Raw genomic sequence first — 20,586 nt, 5'->3', positions numbered from 1 at the left:
AAGTATGAGGAAAAGGAAAATGAAATGCACAGAAATAAGTCTGACTAGGCTACTGGGAAACACAAATTGCTCAAGACTACTAATAGCCACATCTCCTCCCTTGTTTCTGTTAAGATTTCAAATGCTTCAGGGATGATCAAGAAATTGCTTGGCATCTCCTTAGAGAGAGTCTCAGAGGGCAGAAAAGAATTCATAAATTGTTCACAATATGTATTTTATGAAGCACATGAAAGCTAAGAAGAGTTTTCATTACAGGTAAACAGATAGTATATTTTGTGTGGTGCCATATTTTACCAATATCTAGATTGTCTGATGATTTGCAATATAGCACTGATTCTATACCCCTTGTAGGCATCAAGTTGGTCATGGTGGGGGCACTGAGGACTCTTACCTGGAAACACAATATCTATTCATCATCATACCTCTGAAAAAAAGTTTAGTCACACAAACAGAATTTGTATGTACATGTGTAAAAAAAACTCTGTTTTAGGTAACTTGCTGTCTCCATTAAGAAATGAAAAATAAATATCAGGAAAATCCTATTTAGCTGACATACGAAGATATTTCCATGGTTACCATGAATATACTGAAAGATTTCATTCTTAATTATCTTCCCAACAATCTTGCAAGAAATAGTTGATTTTGCTGAGGGATATAAAGACATTAGGGGCTTCTCTATGGCTCAGTGGAAAAAATCCACCCGCACTGCAGGAGACAAGGGTTCAGTCCCCGAGGAAGGCATAGAAACCCACTCCAGGATTCTTGCTTGGATAACCCTGTGGACAGAGCAGGCAGGTGGGCTAAGGTGCATGGGGTTGGGAAGAGTCAGACACAACTCAAGTGACTGAGCAGGCATGCATGCATAAAGAGATTAAGATAGCTTGTATTTGCCAAAGTACTACTTTGTATGTACCAAAAATGTACATATAATGGATTATACCGTCTATGCACACTTCTCAAAATGTTTCCTGATACGAAAGCTGATTATGTTTAACATGATCTGATAGAATTTCTTTAACTTCAGATCTCTTTCCAATATTAGGCAAGTGTGTTCATCATTTCATCCTGTGCATTCAGTAGACATAAAGTCTTTCACATAAATATGTTTTAAAGTGAGGGCCTCTAAACATTCCCACCCATAAAGAAGGTAAAGTGTATATCATTTCTTTTCTTTTCTGTTTTTTATTTACCTTTGTATGGATCTATGTGTGTGTGCTAAGTCACTTCAGTTGTGTTTGACTCTTGGCTACCCTATGGACTGTAGCTATGTGCACACACATGATCAGGGTTCACCAATCTTAGTTCTCTGACATTTTGGGCTGTATAATCCTTATTTGGAGAAGGCAATGGCACCCCACTCCAGTACTCTTGCCTGGAAAATCCTATGGATGGAGGAACCTGGTAGGCTGCAGTCCATGGGGTCGCTAAGAGTTGGACACGACTGAGCGACTTCACTTTCACTTTTCACTGTCATGCATTGAGAAAAAAATGGCAACCCACTCCAGTGTTCTTGCCTGGAGAATCCCAGGGATGGCGGAGCCTGATGGGCTGCCGTCTATGGGGTGCACAGAGTTGGACATGACTGAGGTGACTTAGCAGCAGCAGCAAATCCTTATTTATTGGGTCTGCCCTAATCTAGTAGGATGTTCAGAAGCCTCACTAAATCTTAACTATTAGAAGCCAGTAGTATCTGTCCTGCAGTGATGAAAACCAAGATTGTTCAAAGCATTATCAAATATTATTTGGAGGACAAATTTTCCCCTTTGGGAAGCTACACATCTCTCCCTATCTCCACATGTATTTCTATCTTCATTTCTGTTAATATTTCTATACATCTATGGCTTTATTTCCAGGCAGAGGGCATAGAGTATTAAGCTTAAAATGTAAATGTAGATATATAAAATACCAAAAATTTACCTAAATGTACTACATGACTATGCTGATATCTCTGTCAAGAATAGATTTTCCAATAAGCCCAGATGGGAAAACACAACAGAACAGTGCTGAGTGAATTCATCCTCATGGGAATCACAGACCGCCCTGAGCTGCAGGCTCCACTGTTTGGGCTCTTCCTCATCATCTATGTGATCTCAGTGGTGGGCAATTTGGGCATCGTCATCCTCACCAAGAGGGACTCCAGGATACAGACACCCATGTACTTCTTTCTCAGGCATGTGGCTTTCACCGATCTTGGTTATTCTGGATAAGAAAGCTGTGGTACATATACACAATGGAGTATTACTCAGCCATTAAAAAGAATACATTTGAATCAGTTCTGATGAGGTGGATAAAACTGGAGCCTATTATACAGAGTGAAGTAAGCCAGAAGGAAAAACATAAATACAGTATACTAACGCATATATATGGAATTTAGAAAGATGGTAACAAAAACCCGGTGTACGAGACAGCAAAAGAGACACTGATGTATAGAACAGTCTTATGGACTCTGTGGGAGAGGGAGAGGGTGGGAAGATTTGGGAGAATGGCAATGAAACATGTAAAATATCATGTAGGAAACGAGTTGCCAGTCCAGGTTCGATGCATGATGCTGGATGCTTGGGGCTGGTGCACTGGGACGACCCAGAGGGATGGTATGGGGAGGGAGGAGGGAGGAGGGTTGGGATGGGGAACACATGTATACCTGTGGTGGATTCATTTTGATATTTGGCAAAACTAATACAATCATGTAAAGTTTAAAAATAAAATAAAATTAGAGGAAAAAAAAAAAAAAAAAAAACAACCATGGGCCCCAAAATGTTAGTAAATTTTGTGGCGGATCAAAATAAAATCTCCTATTACTTTTGTGCCACACAGCTCAGTTTCTTTCTCGTGTTCATTATTAGTGAGCTTTTTATTCTGGCAGCAATGTCCTATGACCGCTATGTGGGCATCTGTAACCCTCTGCTCTACCCAGTGGTCATGTCGCAAAGGGTATGTCAAGTGCTGGTGGCAATGCCATATTTCTATAGCATATTTGAATCTCTTCTTATCACTGTAAAGATATTTGACTCATCATTCTGTGGCTATAATGTCATCAGACATTTCTACTGTGACAGTCTTCCCTTGTTATCTTTGCTCTGCTCAAATGCAAGTGAAATTGGACTGATTATTCTTATCTCAGCAGGTTTTAATTTGATTTTCTCTCCTCTGATAGTTCTTGTGTCTTACCTTCTTATTCTTGCATCCATTCTTAGGATGAGCTCTGCTGAAAGCAGGCAAAAGGCTTTTTCTACCTGTGGGTCTCACCTGACGGTGGTCACAGTGATCTATGGGGCTTTAATATTCATGTATGTGCAACCAGAGTCCAACCATTCATTTGACACAGATAAAATGGCATCTATATTTTACACTGTCATTATCCCTATGCTAAATCCCTTGATCTACAGTTTGAGGAACAAAGATGTAAAACGTGCCCTACAAAGTACATGGAACAGAATATGCAATTCTTTCTCTTAAGTCTTGTGTACAATATGAATCATATAATTTAGGTGATGGGCTTCAAACTGTTCTCTGTGTGTCTCTGAAAAGAATAAAAATATGGAAATGTTCAGCACATATTTAGAAATTGCCTTCTAAGGGCTAGTCATACTTCTATGTGCTATATATACTTTAGCACCCAAAGGGAGAAAATATCTGCCTTTCTTGAGGGGAAGAGATGAATTACAAATATAATTAAGTAAATAGCACCATACCTTAGAATGAGTTAGGACACTCTAAGGACAAGTAAAGACAGTCAAGTGAAAAAGAATAGCATATATAAAAAGATTCAAATGATTATTGTTATCCCCAACTATTAGAATAAATTTCCTAGTGTCTACGTGTGTTTGTGCATATACATGTGGTTTTATGTAAGCACATGCTTATGCTTTTATTCACTATACTTCTCTAAGGCATGTATTAAAATTAAACTTATGGTGGTTTCTAGGAGGCTCAGTGTAATAAAATGATTTGAATTCATCATTCATCTGAATTAATTCAGAGGCTCCCTTATCACATGGAAGAGTTTAGGATCCTGCTCTGTCCTCATCAGTTAAGTTGCTTTTATATATGAGCCCTAGAAAGTCTTTAGACTCAGAACACTTAGCAATTCAGTAACTCACAGCATCTTATTTATCTAAATCAGACTGTTTCTCTGTAAATTCAAGTTCAGTCACTCAGTCATGTCCAACTCTTTGCTACCCCATAGGCTGCAGCACACCAGGCTTCCCTGTCCCTCATCAACTCCAGGAGATTGCTCAAACTCATGTCCATCACACCAGTGAGCCATACACCAACCTCATGCTCTGACGTCTCCTTCTCCTGCATTCAATCTTTCTAAGCAGGAGGGTCTTTTCCAATGAGTCAGTTCTTCACATCAGGTGGCCAAAGTATTCTCTGAACCAGATACATTTTCTTAATTGTCTTTAATAATATTCTGTATTTGAAAGTTGCTAAGAGAGTGGGCCTTAAATATTCTCACCTCAGAAAAAGGAATGATAATCATGTAATGTGAAAATGTTCAGTTCAGTTCAGTCGCTCAGTCGTGTCTGACTCTTTACAACCCCATGAATTGCAGCACACCAGGCCTCCCTGTTAGCTAGTGCTAAATTGTAGCCATATTGAGCTATATAAATGCATCAAATCAACATGTTGTTGATTTTAAATTTAAACCATATTAACTGTCAATTATGTCACAATAAAGCCAGAGGGAAAAAATTTAAATTTCTTGAGATTCTCCCATGGAAGCTTTGAGTTATATTTTTATATTTTATTGGGATCTTGATTTCTAACTGCTTTTTAATCAAACTAGATAGTTATATTTCCTTATCTGTCTGAAAAACAAAAATATTTCTTATTTAAAATTTGTGTTTTAATTATTTTTGTACTTTTGCATAAGAGGTCTACTCTATGCTGAACTAGCTTTGTGCTTTTGTTATGGGATAACCTTCTTCAGTATTGGTTCATAAGAGTGTGTAAAAAATCTTTTACTACTTATCCATGCATATATGTGTACCATATTGCATATTTTATTGCAAAATATTTTATTATATTCTATTGTTTGATTGCCATGGTTTGATCATCTCTTTGTAGCAAACAAAAGGCAAAATTCCATGATTTGGTCAATATTTCTAGGAAAAATGTAATTAGATATGTAACAATTTGTTTATATATAATATGCATACAAATATCTTCCCTGGTGGTTCAGACAGTAAAGCGTCTGCCTGCAACACGGGAGACCCGGGTTCAATCCCTGGGTCGGGAAGATCTCCTGGAGAAGGAAATAGCAACCCACTCCAGTACCCTTGCCTGGAAAATTCCATGGACTGAAGAGTCTGGTGGGTTACAGTCCAGGGGGTCGCAAAGAGTTGGACACAACTGAGCGACTTCACTTTCACTTTCATCCTCTTCAAAATTATGACTTTTTTGTTTAATTTTGTATTTTTAACATTTATGAAATTTTATTTACATCATAAACAGACTGCACTGTTCTTTGTTCACCATCCTTAAAAACTCAAAAACACTTTTACTAATTCAATAAAAAGGCAAGTAGGACTCTTCCTTCCCATGATATTGACATTTTAATGGAGGTGGCATTCAATATGGCAAAGAAAAAAAATAAACAGTCCAGATTGGAAGGAAGGAATTTAAATTGTATTTATTAGTATATGATAAGATTGTACAGGTAGAAATATAAGCTATTAAAAAAAAAAAAAGCATTGCATTAAAAGGTGAATTTAGGATGGTCAAGGAAAGATCAGTACACACAATAATTTTTATTTCTATATACTACAAATGAAATATTAGAAATGAAATTGTTAAATGTTGTTGTTATTGTTCAGTCGATAAATCACGTCTGACTCTTTGTGACCCTATGGACTGCAGGACGCCAGGCTGTTCTATCCCTCATCAACTACTGGAGATTGCAAAGTTCATGTCCATTGTACTGATGATTCCATCCAATCATCTTATTCTCTGTCACCCTCTTCTCCTTCTGCCTTCAATTTTTCCCAGCATCAGGGTCTTTTCCAATGAGTCGACTCTCCACATCAGCTGGCCAGAGTTTTGGAGCTTCATATTCAGCATCAGTCCTTCCAATGAATATTCAGGGTTGATTTTCTTTAGGATTGCCTGATTTGATCTTCTTACAGTCCAAGGGACTCTCAAGAGTCTTCTCTAACACCACAATGCAAAGGCATCGATTCTTAGGCTTTGTGCCTTCTTTATGGTCCAACTCTCACATCCATACATGACTACTGGAAAGATCATAGCCTTGTTAAATTGTTAAATACCTGTTATAAATTCATCATAATTATGAATTCCTTAAAGATATATACAAAACATGAAAGCCTGTATGGTAAAAATTAGAAAATATTCCTGAAAGATATTAATTGAGACAAAAACAAATGAGATCTTACCATATTTATTTACTGATTTATTCAATATTAGGTCAGTCAGTGCAGTTAGTCGCTCAGTCATGTCTGACTCTTTGTGACCCCATGAATCACAGCATGCCAGGCCTCCCTGTCCATCACCAACTCCTGGAGTTCACTCAGACTCACGTCCATAGAGTCGGTGATGCCATCCAGCCATCTCACCCTCTGTCGTCCCCTTCTCCTTCTGCCCCCAATCCCTCCCAGCATCAGGGTCTTTTCCAATGAGTCAACTCTTCACATGAGGTGGCCAAAGTACTGGAGTTTCAGCTTTAGCACCATTCCTTCCAAAGAACACCCAGGGATGATCTCCTTCAGAATGGACTGGTTGGATCTCCTTGCAGTCCAAGGGACTCTCAAGAGTCTTCTCCAACACCACAGTTCAAAAGCATCAATTCTTCGGCACTCAGCCTTCTTCACAGTCCAACTCTCACATCCATACATGACCACTGGAAAAACCATAGCCTTGACTAGACAGACCTTTGTTTGGCAAAGTAGTGTTTCTGATTTTGAATATTCTATCTAGGTCGGTCATAACTTTTCATTGAAGAGTAAACGTCTTTTAATTTCATGGCCGCTGTCACCATCTGCAATGACTTTGAAGCTGTCCCCCAAAAGTCTGACAATGTTCCCACTGTTTCCCCATCTATTTCCCATGAAGTGATGGGACCGGATGCCATGATCTTTGTTTTCTGAATGTTGAGCTTTAAGCCAACTTTTTCACTCTTCATTTTCACTTTCATCCAGGGGCTTTTTAGTTCCTCTTCACTTCTGCCATAAGGGTGGTGTCATCTGCATATCTGAGGTTATTGATATTTCTCCCCGCAATCTTGATTCCAGCTTGTGTTTCTTCCAGCCCAGCATTTCTCATGATGTACGCTGCATAGAAGTTAAATAAGGGTGACAATATGCAACCTTGACAGACTCTTTTTCCTATTTGGAACCAGTCTGTTGTTCCATGTCCAGTTCTAACTGTTGCTTCCTGACCTGCATACAGATTTCTCAAGAGGCAGGTCAGGTGGTCTGGTGTTCGCATCTCTTTCAGAATTTTCCACAGTTTATTGTGATCCACACAGTCAGAGGCTTTGGCATAGTCAATAAAGCAGAAATAGATGTTTTTCTGGAACTCTCTTGCTTTTTATATGACCCAGCAGATGTTGGCAATTTGATCTGTGGTTCCTCTGCCTTTTCTAAAACCAGCATGAACATCTGGAAGTTCATGGTTCACATATTGCTGAAGCCTGGCTTGGAGAATTTTGAGCATTACTTTACTAGCGTGTGAGATGAGTGCAACTGTGTGGTAGTTTGAGCATTCTTTGGCATTGTCTTTCTTTGGGATTGGAATGAAAACTACTTTTCCAGTCATATGGCCACTGCTGAGTTTTCCAAATGTGCTGGCATATTGAGTGCAGCACTTTCACAGCATCATCTTTCAGGATTTGGAATAGCTCAACTGGAATTCTATCACCTCCACTAGCTTTGTTTGTAGTGATGGTTTCTAACATCCATGTGACTTCACATTCCAGGATATCTGGCTCTGGGTCAATGATCACACCATCATGATTGTCTGGGTCATTAAGATCTTTTTTGTACAGTTCTTCTGTGTATTCTTGCCACCTCTTCTTAATATCTTCTGCTTCTGTTAGGTCCATACCATTTGTGTCCTTTATCAAGCCCATCTTTGCATGAAATGTCCCCTTGGTATCTCTAATTTTCTTGAAGAGATCTCTAGTCTTTCCCATTCTGCTTTTTTCCTCTATTTCTTTGCATTAATCGTTGAAGAAGGCTTTCTTATCTCTTCTTGCTATTATTTGGGAACTCTGCATTCAGATGCTTATATAGTTCCTTTTCTTCTTTTCTTTTCTCTTCTCTTCTTTTCACAGCTATTTGTAAGGCCTCCCCAGACAGCCATTTTGCTTTTGTTGCATTTCTTTTCCATGGGGATGGTCTTGACCCCTGTCTCCTGTACAATGTCATGAACCTAAATCCATAGTTCATCAGGCACTCTATCTATCAGATCTAGGCCCTTAAATCTATTTCTCACTTCCACTGTATAATCATAAGGGATTTGATTTAGGTCATACCTGACTGGTCTAGTGGTTTTCCCTACTTTCTTCAATTTAAGTCTGAATTTGGCAATAGGAGTTCATGATCTGTGCCACAGTCAGATCCTGGTCTTGTTTTTGTTGACTGTATAGAGCTTCTCCATCTTTGGCTGCAAAGAATATGATCAATCTGATTTCAGTGTTGACCATCTGGTGATGTCCATGTGTAGAGTCTTCTCTTGTGTTGTTGGAAGAGGGTGTTTGCTATGATCAGTGCATTTTCTTGGCAAAACTCTGTTCATCTTTGCCCTGCTTCATTCTGTATTCCAAGACCAAATTTGCGTGTTACTCTAGGTGTTTCTTGACTTCTTACTTTTGCATTCCGGTCCCCTATAATGAAAAGGACATCTTTTTTGGGTGTTAGTTCTAAAAGGTCTTGTAGGTCTTCATAGAACCATTCAACTTCAGCTTTTTCAGCATTACTGGTTGGGGCATAGACTTGGGATTACTGTGATATTGAATGGTTTGCCTTGGAAACGAACAGAGATCATATTGTCGTTTTTGAGATTGCAATCCAAGATTGCATTTCGAACTCTTGTTCACCATGATGGCTACTCCATTTCTTCTGAGAGATTCCTGCCCGCAGTAGTAGATTTAATGGTCGTCTGAGTTAAATTCACCCATTCCAGTCCATTTTAGTTCGCTGATTCCTAGAATGTCGACGTTTACTCTTGCCATCTCTTGTTTGACCACTTCCAATTTGCCTTGATTCATGGACTTAACATTCCAGGTTCCTGTGCAATATTGCTCTTTACAGCATTGGCCCCTTCTTCTATTACCAGTCACATCCACAGCTGGGTATTGTTTTTTCTTTGGCTCCATTGCTTCATTCTTTCTGGAGTTATTTCTCCACTGATCTCCAGTAGCATATTGGGCACCTACTGACCTGGGGAGTTCCTCTTTCAGTATCCTATCATTCTGCCTTTTCATACTGTTCATGGGGTTCTCAAGGCAAGAATACTGAAGTGGTTTGCCATTCCCTTCTCCAGTGGACCACATTCTGTCAAATCTCTCCACCATGACCCGCCTGTCTTGGGTTGCCCCACGGGCATGGCTTAGTTTCATTGAGTTAGATAAGGCTATGGCCCAGTGTGATTAGATTGACTCACTTTCTGTGAGTATGGTTTCAGTGTTTCTGCCCTCTGATGCACTCTGATGCAAATTTGGCCTTAGAATATGGAATGAAGCCCTCAATATTAGGTAAATATGACAATTTCTCAAGTCAAACACAAGTAAAATTTAAGCAGAAATTCTTTTTTGCTAGGAATTGAGAAGCCAAAACCAAAATACATAAAGGAGCTAAAATAAAACTATATGAAGTAAAAATCTAGAATAGCTGAACTTTAAAAAGAGGAATAAACTTGTATTATGAACATTAAGACATGGAGTAATGATATCCGGTCTTATTCCAAAGCTACAATTATTATTGTTTTTTAATTCTGCTCCTGATATAAAAATTGGTAATATATATCAATGAAAAGATATTGATAGATCAGAAATAGACTCATATGTATATGAACAATAAATGTTCCACAAGAAAAAGAGGAAAAAAAAGAAAAAAGCCATTTTGAGGAGAAAGGATAGACGTCTCAACTTCTCCTTTCATCTTGTTTATGTCCTGAGACCTTGTAACCAGGGGGTGTTCCCTCTGGTTTCTGCTGACTGAAGATGCTGGTTGTCAGGCTTGCATCAGGCCAGTGGCTGGGGCCAGAGTCATGAAGTGACAGGCAGCATTCCCTTGTCCAACCATATCAGTTCTCAGGGGAGTTAGTCTTAAGAACGAGTTCCAGTCCATAAGGGAACTTTGTCACTTTTATCTTCATTGCTGAAAAATATCCAGTTCTGGAAAAATCCAGTCACAGTATTGCCTACTTGTCACTGTTTTGTAGTTCTGTGGCTGGAGGCACACAAAGGACTTTACTTTCTTAGGCTCTATTTGGAAGGAACTCTGGACTATGGGGAAGGAAGCTGCATATTTGCCCTTCTTTTAGAATGTCTCTTGCTTCCATAGACAAGTCATGTCATCATTGTTTAGCCACTAAGTGTGTCCAACTCTTTCCTGACCCCATGGACTATAGGCCTGCCAGGCTCCTTCTGTTAATGGGATTTTCCAAGCAAGAATACTGGAGTGGGTTGCCATTTCTTTCTCCAGGAGATCTTCCTGACCCAGGGTTTAAACCTGCGTCTTTTGCATCAGCAGGTAGGTTCTTTACCACTGAGTCACCAGGGAAGTCTACAGATAATCACATACAAAGGCCTATTATTAATAGTTTTGAGTTAATAAAAAGGCTTGGGCCTTCCCAGGAGCCTCAGTGGTAAAGAAGCCTCTTGCCAATGCAGGAGATCTGAGTTTGATCTCTGGGTCCAGAAGATCCCCTGGAGAAGAAAATGGCAGCCCACTCCAGTATTCTTGCCTGAAAAATCTCATGGCGAGAGGAGCCTGGCAGACTACAGTCCATGAGGTTGCAAAAAGTGGAAAACCACTTAGTGACTAAACAAACAAATGGATGAATAAGCAAAGTATGATTCTTAAGCACTACTCATTGAGTGCACTTATGTGCTAAATTGGATATATATTTTTAAAACATGAGTTTGAATACTCCAACTTTATCTTTAGGTATTACTTTAATATTGCATTTGACCTGCAATGAGCTTTCAGTACAAAATTGGTTGCTGAGGTAAAGCAGTGAAGGTTAAAACAAATCACATACCTCATTGGATGACATTCAAATTTAGAGTCAACGTTCTAAAAAATCCTATCCTAGACACTTAAACCAAAACATGAGTAGTTGGAAAATCATCAGATTACCAGATTATTGTTAAATTAAAGAAAAGAAGACATCTCAAATTAATGAATTCACATCTTTCTATGAATGGAAATGTGCAAGCATCTGGGCTCATTGAAATTATTGCTTTTATATTCCCAGAAAAGTGAAGGTGAAACTGTTAACTGCTTCAGTAGTGTCCAAGTGTAAGGAAAAAAAAAAAAGAAAACAAAAAACTAATGAAATTCATAGAAATTTCAAAGAAAGAAATGAAAACATCCCTATTTGCAAAAGATATGCTTTCTAATAAAAAAAAATTTCCACAGAACTGAGGAAAATAAAACAATCTGGAAAACATGAGTTCACAAAGGAGACAAGATATGTGATTAACAAAAATTATATAAATGTATTTATCTCTATATATAGGTATTAATAAAACAAGACCATTTACAGTCACTTCATATCTAATGAAAAAGTACGTAAAAACTAACAAAGCCTGCACAGGATCTGTATGCTGAAAAGTACAAATCCCAATTTTAAAAATCAAAAGAGATTTGAATAATTTAGTAGATATATTTAGCTCAGATCAGTATACATAAGATAAAATTCTTCCAAAATTGATCCATAGATTTAATGCAAACCTAAATAAAATCTCAGCAAGATTTAGTGCAGAGGTGATTTTATACTGAATTTTATTGAAAGGTTAAGGAGAGAACATAGATGAAAACACATTTTAAAATTTAGTATAACTAGGAAAAAGCACTCCTTCATGTTAGGGTTAATAATATAACCATAAAATCAAGATTTTGGTATTGGTAGAAACACAAACATATAAATTAATGGAACAGAATTGACAACACAGAAATAGATTTTTATAAATAGTTCAACTATTTTTTCATAAAGTTGCAAAGGTAATTCAAAAGAAGGGGTGTAGCCTTTTAAAATCATTGTGCTGAGCTAATTAGGGATATAGAGGAAAAAATAAACAAGCAAATAAATAATGTTGACCTAATATAATAATTAACTCAAAATGAAGAACAACTTAACTGTAAAAATGCTAAACTATGAAACATTTAGGGCTTCCCTGGTGGCTCAGTGGTAAAGAAACTGCCTGTAGTGCAGGAGACTCCAGGTTGGGAAGATTCCCTGGAGAAGGAAATGGCAATCCACTCAGTATTCTTGACCGGAGAATTCCATGGACAAAGGAGACTGGCAGGTTACAGTCCATGGGTTCAAAATAGAGTTGGACATGACTTAGCAACTAAACAACAGCCACAAATAAAATATTCAGATAAAACAATAGGGGGAAATCCATATTTAGGATCTAGGCCTGGTGAAGACTTCATAGCATGCATATGTGCTCAGTCCCTCAGCTGTGTCCAACTTTTTGAGACCCCATAGATTGTAGCCCACCAGGTTCCTGTGTCCATGAGATTTTCCAGGCAAGAATTCTGGATTGGGTTACAATTTCCTTCTCTGGGGCTCTTTCTGACCCCGGAATAGAACCTGTGTCTCCTACCAGGTAAGCAGATTCTTTACCACTGAGCCACCTAAGAAGCCCATCTTTAATTCTGTATTTTTCAATAATTAAATAAGACAATGTTTAAACATTTCTATACCATCATTCATTTGAGAAGACCGCTGTGGACTTGCATACTTAATGGGCCTGCCCTAGAGATAGGTTTAATTAAAAGACTTGCATACTACAAAAGGAAAGTTAGCCAAGAATAAAAAAAAAAACAGGAAAGAAAAAATTGCCCTAGAAAATTGGAAAGACAATCTCCAGATATTTTGTTGTAGTCTTAGGACTTTAGGGATGATCAGCACATTCTTTGACATCTCCTCAGGGAGAGTATCCAAAGGTGAAAGAGATCCATAAATTGTTCCACTTGGCCATGTAAGAGCCACATGAGGGAGTCATGACAGAGACTTCATTACAGGTAAAATGATGGAGTATTTCATGTGATGTCTTGTTTCCAATATGCTGACAGCATTTCAGTGACAGGTTCAAAGTCTCACATTAATTCACTGGCAGTGCCTGAGTGAAATGAGACCATTTCTGGTTCAGTTCTCTCAGGAATAGGACTCCTCTTATCTTTTCATATTAATTTTTTGAAAATATTCACATATTTACGGACTAAACCCTGAAAAGCATTTGTGAAACATCATTGTGATACCCATTTGTATTAATAATGATATTTCTAGTGGAAGGCAAAACTAAGAGTAAATAAAGCAAAACTAAAGATGCATGAGGGCTTCCGTGATGGCCCACCTGGTAAAGAATCTGCCTGCAATAGCCCTGTTCCTTCCCTGGGTCAGGGAGACCCCCTGGAGAAAGAAATGGCAACCCACGGCAGCATTTTTGCCAGAGAAACCCCTTGGACAAATAAGCCTGGCGGGCTACAGTCCTGGGGTTACAAGAGTCAGACATGCTTTAGCAACTGAAACACCACCACTGCCAAAAACACATGAATATTTAGAAACTGGCAAAATTAGAAGCCTCATATATTCAGCCTCTTATTGTAACGTTCTTCTAAATTTTTAGTCATTTACTACTCTGGGTATTTTTTTTATAACTGTTTCAATATAATTTAATATTTAATGATTATGTACATCAGTATATAAATATGATTATTTCTGGATCTCTTGATGAGACAGAAGAGCATTTCCACCTTACAACGGGATGTGGAAATTGCTATTTGGTTATTAGCAGGCTTTTAAGTATAGTTTTACGGCAATGGTGCAATATTCAGCGTGTCCTTCAATTTCAAGTGGAATCTGATTGCAAATTGGATAAAATTATCTCACAGGGCACATCTGATAATTGACAATCAGATTTTTTAAAATTGACAATCAGATTTTTAAAAAAGTGTTAAACTCTGAGATAGCTATTTGGGTCTATCCATAGAATGATAAAGCTGTGACAAAACAACCAAAAATGCTTCTATCATTTCTGACCTTTACAGGAAACTTGGAAATTACAAAGTCTGATTTTTTTTTTAGCTTTTCATAATTGCAAAACAAAGACAAGAAAACAAGATTTATACTACTTCTTATTATTACATTTACTGAAGATATTTCACCACAATAACTGTTGACTGATATACATTTCATGTTTCTAATATTAGAAAATTGTTTGCATCAAGTCCAGGTAGACTATCAGGAGGTCTTAAAATTGTAAACAATATTTTAAGTAAGCAAAATGCTAATTTCATGTAAATACTTTTATATTTAATGTTATAAATTTTTCAAATAGTGAAATAATATGTAAATTTAAAAATTAATTTTATTACAGGGCACTCAGAGACTGCAATCATTGAAAATTTATGGTACATATACACAATGGAGTATTACTCAGCCATTAAAAAGAATACATTTGAATCAGTTCTAATGAGGTGGATGAAACTGGAGCCTATTATACAGAGTGAAGTAAGCCAGAAGGAAAAACATAAATACAGTATACTAACGCATATATATGGAATTTAGAAAGATGGTAACAATAACCCGGTGTACGAGACAGCAAAAGAGACACAGATGTATAGAACAGTCTTATGGACTCTGTGGGAGAGGGAGAGGGTGGGAAGATTTGGGAGAATGGCAATGAAACATGTAAAATATCATGTAGGAAACGAGTTGCCAGTCCAGGTTTGATGCACGATGCTGGATGCTTGGGGCTGGTGCATTGGGATGGCCCAGAGGGATGGTATGGGGAGGGAGGAGGGAGGAGGGTTCGGGATGGGGAACACATGTATACCTGTGGTGGATTCATTTTGATATTTGGCAAAACTAATACAATTATGTAAAGTTTAAAAATAAAATAAAATTAGGAAAAAAAAAAGAAAATTTATTGTAACCAATTTTATTGATATTTTTTAAAGGAGCTGCTTAGGCTGACAATATTTTGCACCTAATAATCTTTTTACCTTGATCTGCCATTTACCTCTTACTCTTGTGAGTTAGTTGCTTAGATATACCTGACTCTTTGAGACCACTGGCTCTTCTGTCCATGAAATTCTCCAGGAAAGAAGGCTGGAGTGGGTAGCCATTCCATTTTCCAAGGTATCTTCCCAACCCAGAGATCAAATTCAGGTCTCCTGCATTGCAGATTCTTTATCGTCTGAGCCACCAGGGAAGCCCATCTCTTATTCAGGTACATTCGTACTACGTATATTATTATTATTTCAGATACACTTTTATTTGATTTTATAAAATGTTGATTTGTGTTTTGTATTACATTATCATTTGGTGGAGTTTTGTGGCCTTAAAATACACAAAAGTTAAGTAACAGCCCTATTCCATGTATATTCTTTTATTCATGTCTACAGTATTGTGTGGGGCTTCCCTGGTGGCTCAGTGGTAAAGAATCCACCTGTCAATGCAGGACCTATCCCTGGGTCAGGAAATGGCAAACCCACTTCACTAATCTTGTCTGGGAATTCCCATGGACAGAGGATCCTGGCAGAATACAGTCCATGGGGTCACGAAGAGTCAGAAAGGAATTAGTGACTAAACAATAGCATAGCATTGTGTGACACAGTAACCTTACATTTTTTTTTTGTTTTTTTTAAGTACAGCATCTTATTTTCCAAAAGGAGTTTTTAATGAATCTTCATTATGTGGAAAAAAAATGCCAATGACTACTCTTTCTTTCAGTTTGTTTAGATCTCCTCGCATTCTCCTGGACTCATGCATGACAACGTATATTTGAATTGGTACATACAAATTAATATATGCCAATAGTAGTGAAAATGCTCCTAGGGAAAGATTATATTTTAGGAAAATTTGCATCATAATGAACTTTCATTTTTGCTAACATAGTAAATAAAACTAGAGCATAAAGAATCCACTTTATGGACTTTAGAGGTCCAATTTTAGTCCTGCAGAGGGGAATAGTGAAGGGCTTGGACTAACTTAAATATGCTCCATTCTACTCGACCTAATCCTAACCTATTGATCATTATATCATAGCCTTGACAAATAAGATAATGTCACAGTGCAGAAGAACTGATGCAAAATACATAAAGAAACTCTCTTTGAGCTAAGTTATTGTCACCATGTAATATATATATATTTTTTTTTACCTGAATTCCAGGTAAGCCTAAACACATTGAATCCTTTAATCATTTTTCTCTCCCAACCACCCTGTAAAGAAATATCAGTTTTGCATAAGAAAATAAAGATTTTCAGATAAATTATTTGCCCAAAGTAATCATCTGTATATAACATAAAAGAAAATATAGCAGAGGTTATATCTATATACTGGAGAAGGAAATGGCAACCCACTCCAGTACACTTGCCTGGAAAATCGCATGAATGGAGGAGCCTAGTAGTCTCAAGTGTGTTCTGCACATTTTTGGAATCTATGGCTTTACATTTTTATCATAATTCTCATACAATTGAATAATATAATTTTAATATGTATTAAGTGATATGATTAAGTGATATTATCAAATATAATTTATAAATATCACAATGTGATTGCAATTATATAAATGACTAGTAGAAAACTTTAAATATGTATCATATAAGTTTATATATAAAATTTATATATGAAACACTTTTAATTTTTATTTCATTTCTAATGTACTTCTATGCATATATTTCTGTATCTTTATCTATGTATCTATAGGTATCCACACCTATACGTGTATCTATATATTTATATGGGGCTTCCCAGGTGGCCCTAGTGGTAAAGAATCTGCCTGCCAAGGCAGGAGACATAAGAGACACAGGTTCAATCCCTGGGTCAGGAAGAATCCCTGGAGAAGGCATGGCAATCCACTTCCGTATTCTTGTCTGGAGAATCCCATGGACAGAGGATATTTATCTACCTCTGTATTTATGTCTAGGTATACCATCTATACCACTCTTGTTTTTCAGCTTTAGCACTACCGAGATTTTGGACTGATAAGGGGTGTTATGAGATGTTTAGAAACATAACTGACCATGGACCATTATATGCAAGTACCACTCACCTTCCAGCTGCAATAACAAATATGTCTTTCAGATGTTGACAGCTGTTATTTGCTTAGTAAAATAACTCTATTTGAGAACTAATGAATATCCCAGACTCTGTCTCTATCTTTATTTATGCATATTATTATACATAGGATATGGGATTTTAAAATATATCCTGTTTTGGGAAGTTAGGATGTATTTTACTTATACAAGCTTCACATATGAAAAATCTGCCAGGTGATAATACATGAAATCCACTTACTATGCTTGATGTCTCCACACAGAATACATATCCTGATAAAGCTGCATGAAAACACAAAATCTAACTGTGCCCAATGAATTCATCCTCATGGGAATCACAGACCGCCCTGAGCTGCAGGCTCCATTATTTGGGCTCTTCCTCATCATCTATGTGACCTCAGCGGTGGGCAACCTGGGCATGGTCATCCTCACTAAGGTGGACTCCAGGCTACAGACACCCATGTACTTCCTTCTCAGACACCTGGCTCTTACTGATCTTGGCTATTCAACAGCTGTAGGACCCAAAATGTTGGCAAATTTTATTTTGAGTCAAAATTCAATCTCCTATTACATGTGTGCCACACAGCTGGCTTTCTTCATCATGTTCATTATAAGTGAATTTTTTATTCTGGCAGCAATGTCCTATGACCGCTATGTGGCCATCTGTCAACCCCTGCTTTACACAGTCATCATGTCACAAAGGGTGTGTTGGATACTGGTGGCAATCCTACATCTATAGCACATTCGTGTCTCTTATAATCACTGTAAAGATTTTTAATTTATCCTTCTGTGGCTACAATGTCATCAAACATTTCTACTGTGACTGTCTCCCCTTGATATCTTTGGTCTGTTCAAATACGCAAGAAATTGAGCTGATCATTCTGATCTTCGCAGGTGTTAATGTGATCCTCTCCCTTCCAATAATTCTTATGTCTTATTTGCTCATCCTTGTAGCCATTCTCAGGATGAACTCTGCTGAAGGTAGGCACAAGGCTTTTTCTACCTGTGGATCCCACCTGACGGTGGTCACAGTGTTCTTTGGGGCTTTGATATTTATGTATGCGCAACCAGAGTCCAGACACTCCTTTGACACTGATAAAACGGCATCTATATTTTACACCCTTGTTATCCCCATGTTAAATCCCTTGATCTACAGTTTGAGGAACAAAGATGTAAAATATGCACTACAAAATATGTGGAATAAGCTTTGTAACATTTCCTCTTAAAGCCTACATACAATACAATTCCTATCATTTAGATTCTGGGCTTCAAACATTTCTCTGTGTGTCTTTAAATGGACTAGTGAACACAAATAAGTTCAATATACTTTTAGAGATTGGCTTTTATGTGCCAGTAACACATTTATGTGCTGTACCTACACTAGCACACAAAGTAAGGAAAATATCTGCCTTCTTTGAGTGAGAGAGATTAATCATAAATATAATTAAGTAAATGTCATTATACAGGAGAATTGATTAGGAAACTACAGAGTATTCAAGCAGGTAAGGAGAGTGGGTATGCTGTGTGTGAGAAAGGAAGAATCAGTTCAGTCGCTCAGTCGTCCAACTCTGCAACCCCATGAACCACAGCACGCCAGGCCTCTCTGTCCATCACCAACTCCTGGAGTCCACCCAAACCCATGTCTATTGAGTCAGTGATGTCATCCAACCATCTCATCCTCTTTTGTCCCCTTCTCTCCTGCCCTCAATCTTTCCCAGCATTGGGGTCTTTACCAATGAGAAAGGAAGAACAGTAGATATAAAAAGTGAGTTTAAATGTTTATTGCTTTTCTCAACTACTAGAATAAACTTCCCCATGACTATGTGTGCGTTTGGGCATATGCATATATTTTTGCATAAGAACGTCTATCTGTTTGAGCCTCCATACACTTCTAAGGCATATGAAAAATTAAACTTTCCTGGAAAAGGACATGGCAACTCACTCCAGTATTCTTGCTGGAAAATTCCATGGACAGAGGAGCCTGGTGGGCTACACTCCATGGGGTCACAAAGAATTGGGCATGACTGAGAACACAACACAAAAGTTAAACATGTTGTGGTTTCAAGGAGGCTCAGTGTAACATAATGATTTGACCTCAGCAATTATCTGAACTTTCCCAGATGTTTCCATACCGCATGGAGGAGGTTAGTGTCCTGCTCTGCTTTCATCAGTGAAGTTACTTTCATACATGAGCCCTAGAAAGCCTATTAACTCAGCACACTTTGCAATTCAGTAACCTACAAAATCAGCACAATATTTTATTTCAATCAGTTCATTTTCTGTACCAGTGGACATTCCAATTAAGATGAATTTCCTTGATTATAGTTAGCAATCTTTACTGTATATCTGAAGGTTAAGAAAACAATATTTAAATGCTTTCATCACAAAAGGAAAGGTAATATGATGGAGGTATTGTTGTTGGTGGTGTTCAATCGCTAAGTCATGTTCAAGTCTTTGCAACCCCATAAATCACAGCACTCTAGGCTTCTCTGTATGCCACTATATCCCATCTTTATTGTTTAGTTGGTAAGTCATGTCCGACTATTTGGGACCCCGTGGACTATAGCCAGCCAGGCTCCACTCCATGGGATTTCCCAGGCAAGAATACTGAAGTGGGTTGCCATTTCCTTCTCCAGGAGATATTCCTGACCCAGGGATTGAACCTGCATCTCCTGCATTGGCAGGAAGATTCTTTACCACTGAGCCACCAGAGAATCCCAGAGTTTGCTCAAATTCATGTCCATTGTCAGTGATGCTATCTAATCATCTTATCCTCTGCCACTCCTTTCTCCTTCTACTGATGGAGGTATTACTTCATGCTAAGTTGTAATCATGCTGCAGTGTGTAAGAGTATCAAATAACACCTTATACACCACAAACTTACACAATGTTATAAGTCAATTATATCTCAGTGATGCACAAAAAAATAAATCTCTTGAGGTCTCCCATGGACACTTTCAAATTTGTATTTATAATTTTTGGAGATTTTGATTCCTAACTGCTTCTTTTTGTTTAATGTTGTTGTTCAGTTGATAAGTCATGTCATGTTCTTTGAGACACAATGGACTGCTGCATGTCAAGCTTTCTTGTCCTTTGCCATCCCCCTGAGTTTGAGCAGACTCATATCCTTTGAGTCATTAATTTAACTAACCACCTCATTCTCCACCACCCCTTTCTCCTCTTGTCCTCAATGTTTCTCAGCATCAGGATCTTTTCCAATGAGATTACTCTTCCCATTAGGGGGCCAAAGTAATGGAGCTTCAGCTTCAGCATCAGTCCTACCAATGAATATTCAGGGTTGATTCCCTTTAGGATTGACTGGTTTGG

The 20,586-nt window shown here is 37.8% G+C and overlaps 1 protein-coding gene and 1 non-coding gene across 2 annotated transcripts; both read left to right on the top strand.

The window, feature by feature from the left end:
* The first annotated feature begins 1,979 nt into the window (after positions 1 to 1,979).
* LOC102284396 (olfactory receptor 8K3-like) lies at positions 1,980 to 3,456 on the top strand. Its single transcript, XM_070366931.1, has 2 exons — positions 1,980 to 2,203; positions 2,739 to 3,456. The coding sequence occupies exons 1-2, from the start codon at positions 1,980 to 1,982 to the stop codon at positions 3,454 to 3,456; spliced, it is 942 nt and encodes a 313-aa protein (XP_070223032.1).
* Positions 3,457 to 17,545: 14,089 nt separating this feature from the next.
* LOC102284959 (olfactory receptor 8K3) lies at positions 17,546 to 18,485 on the top strand. The gene has a single exon (XR_011463494.1). It is a non-coding gene; the product is annotated as an olfactory receptor 8K3 (transcript).
* Positions 18,486 to 20,586: the final 2,101 nt, after the last annotated feature.

This window comes from Bos mutus, unplaced genomic scaffold (genome assembly GCF_027580195.1).
Source record: "Bos mutus isolate GX-2022 unplaced genomic scaffold, NWIPB_WYAK_1.1 CTG305, whole genome shotgun sequence".
NCBI lineage: Eukaryota > Metazoa > Chordata > Mammalia > Artiodactyla > Bovidae > Bos > Bos mutus.
This window is presented reverse-complemented; position numbering and strand designations above follow the sequence as displayed.

Bases quoted from the DNA above. Each gene is read 5' to 3' on its own strand.
- LOC102284396 (XM_070366931.1), top strand. From the start codon at position 1,980: ATGGGAAAACACAACAGAACAGTGCTGAGTGAATTCATCCTCATGGGA. The intron at 2,204-2,738 runs ATAAGAAAGCTG...AAAAAAAAAAAC, and splicing joins ACCGATCTTGGTTATTCTGG to AACCATGGGCCCCAAAATGT.